Source organism: Halyomorpha halys, unplaced genomic scaffold, assembly GCF_000696795.3.
Source record: "Halyomorpha halys isolate HHAL.00 unplaced genomic scaffold, Hhal_1.1 Scaffold1136.1, whole genome shotgun sequence".
Classification (NCBI taxonomy): Eukaryota; Metazoa; Arthropoda; class Insecta; order Hemiptera; family Pentatomidae; genus Halyomorpha; species Halyomorpha halys.
In genome coordinates, this window is record NW_027108193.1 from 347,019 (window position 1) to 349,524 (window position 2,506).

A 2,506-nucleotide genomic window follows, 5' to 3' on the forward strand; every position below is an offset into this window, starting at 1 on the left:
CACACACACACACACACACACACACACACACACACACACACACACACACACACACACACACACACACAAACATGTGCTTGTGTACATAAATGTATTTCAAATACTCTATGCAGTCACTGAGAGAAATATTGAGAATATATGCTGAGTGGAGAAAAAGCTCTGAGGCAGGCTGATCGAACCTTCATATTCGTGGCCTTCCTTTGTGGAGGGTATTGAAGAGCTGTTTGCTGGCCGAAGTTTATCCTACCCTTCTTAGGAATTGCTTTCCTCGCATTCGCCTCAAACTGGTTCAGAGAATACTCCGACGTTATGGATTTTTCTTTGCTTCTGTTATTGTAAAGAGTTTTAAAAGTACTATTAGATTCATCGCTGATTTTCAGATCTGATGTGGCCCTAATATTACTCAGATAAAAGATCAAATAAACTAATGCTATATGAAAACAGTCAATGGTTAAAAAAAAAAAAAAAAACAGTGAGCTAAGGTACGATGGGTGTATGATCTAAATTCTAAAATAAATTTTATTGATGAAGAATCCTGCTTCAAGCACTGAGATAGATATCCAGCTTCGGTATAATACTTTCGATTGGTGAAGTACTAGTAGATTCTTAGATGCAATAGTGGATTGGTAATATTAGAGTAGTAGATTCCAAGAACTGAATTGTAAATTTGATAGTAACATCCACAACAATTCCTTATGAATATATTGGATCCAACATAGCCTCTCATCAAGCACACACGTTGGTATATACATTTTTTGATATATTTCACGGAAGGCTCTACTTACAATATATTTAAGCATCATTGTGACATTTTTGCTGTCAACAGATTTCTCAGGTCCTATTTTTTTTCGAGCCTTCCTATGTAGTCACCGTAGGTCCACCTACTGGGTGCTTTCAGCTTTGCGTTCCTTGAGGACTTCAATGAAAGATTTCGCTACTAATGTGGCTCAGATGGTGTTATTTTCTAAACAGATCCTTCTGGTTCTTGTTTGCACTTTCCTTGAGAATCTTATTCACTCTGCCGTAAGTTGGCTCATATGTTTTTTAAGAACTGTCCAAATTTCTGATCCATAAAGAAGACTAGGCAAGAATACAGACTTAAAAAGTCTCTGTCTCTTTTCTCATTTCTCATTCAGAAATGAAGATATTTGTTTTTCTTATTCAATATTTGTTGGTATTTTCATCCATCGCTACCTATGACAGTAAGGAGAAAATACTAGAATTTGTTTAGCGACGAATTGGAATTACATGTTCGTCTATCGTTAGGTTTTTATTTTAAGATATTTACTAATTTATCTATCTATTATTAATTAGATAACGGTTTACAAAACCATGACCCAAACAGATCTATAACTTTTATTGAATTTATTCGTTTGATACTGAGTTTATAATGGAAGGAATAGTATCTGGTTTGGGCTAGATCGGTTACATATGGAACAGTAAGGTCTTTGTGTATGATCTTATTTGTGAAAAAGTAAGCAGCACTGAGTGTCACTGAAATTCAACTCGAATAAACTGGTCCGGAGGTAAGACTGTGGTAAAGGAATTGTTCTATGCTGTTCCCCTTTATATGTAAGTTGTACATCATTTTCAAGCTTATTGTCAGCCAGTGGGCAGTATTATTTTGTGAAATTATTTAAAAGTATATTAGTAAAATTAATCTACAGTTACTTTTATTCAATTTGCTTTCTATATTTTTAAAAAAATCATGATTGAAATTGAAAATCACATATGTTATCTATCTTACTCAAGAATGTCCTTCTATTTTTTTAAAAAATAAATAGTATAAATCCAAAATGGCTTATACAATATTTTTCTATCTGGTAATTTGTTGCATTTTAACGTGGTTTATATTCTTCAGAAAAAAATATAAGATAGTATTTCACTAATTAAATATAGATAGTACATCACTAATTAAAATACAAAATGACAAATTAATTTATATCAAAATTAGAAATTAGCTCATAACTTTAATCTCAAACCGTAATTCTAACACCATTCACTCAGAAATTTTGATTACACCATTTTGGCATTGTTCTGCCGATACCAATTATCTTTAGCACCACTTATCCAGGTGATTACTATGTTTGTTAACTAGTAATTTAGGTAAAATATTTGTGTGAAAAAAATATTAATTACCTGAGTACGATGGGGGACCTAAAGGGGTCTTCATAAAGAGAGAACCTGCGTTGGGCCCGTACATAGCGGGCATACTTTCACCCATGTGGTTCCTGTTATCTGTAACAAACATATCTCATTATAAAACTCAGTAAAGGAAACTGGAATTAGGAAATTGATTAAATTAAAGAAGAATATATTAATACATTAAGAGGATGTAAAAATATTAGTAACTAACAAATAAGTAAACACAATTATTTGAGTCGTGTAATTAACAAATTTACATGAGTATATATAAAATAAATCGATAACCCTAGAATCCATGATGGGTCAGGTGTGCAGTAATTTGTAAGGTTGTACTGATACTAAACTAGCGGTTGTGCAAGGT

At 32.7% G+C, this 2,506-nt stretch overlaps 1 protein-coding gene across 1 annotated transcript in view; it reads right to left on the bottom strand.

The window, feature by feature from the left end:
- The window catches only part of LOC106688473 (protein cab-1), a gene marked incomplete at its 5' end in the record, with an annotated part of 35,725 nt that extends 33,487 nt beyond the window's left edge, over positions 1–2,238 (bottom strand). The window contains 1 exon segment of the mRNA XM_067046579.1: positions 2,140–2,238. Coding sequence (XP_066902680.1) covers positions 2,140–2,238 — 99 coding nt within the window.
- Positions 2,239–2,506: the final 268 nt, after the last annotated feature.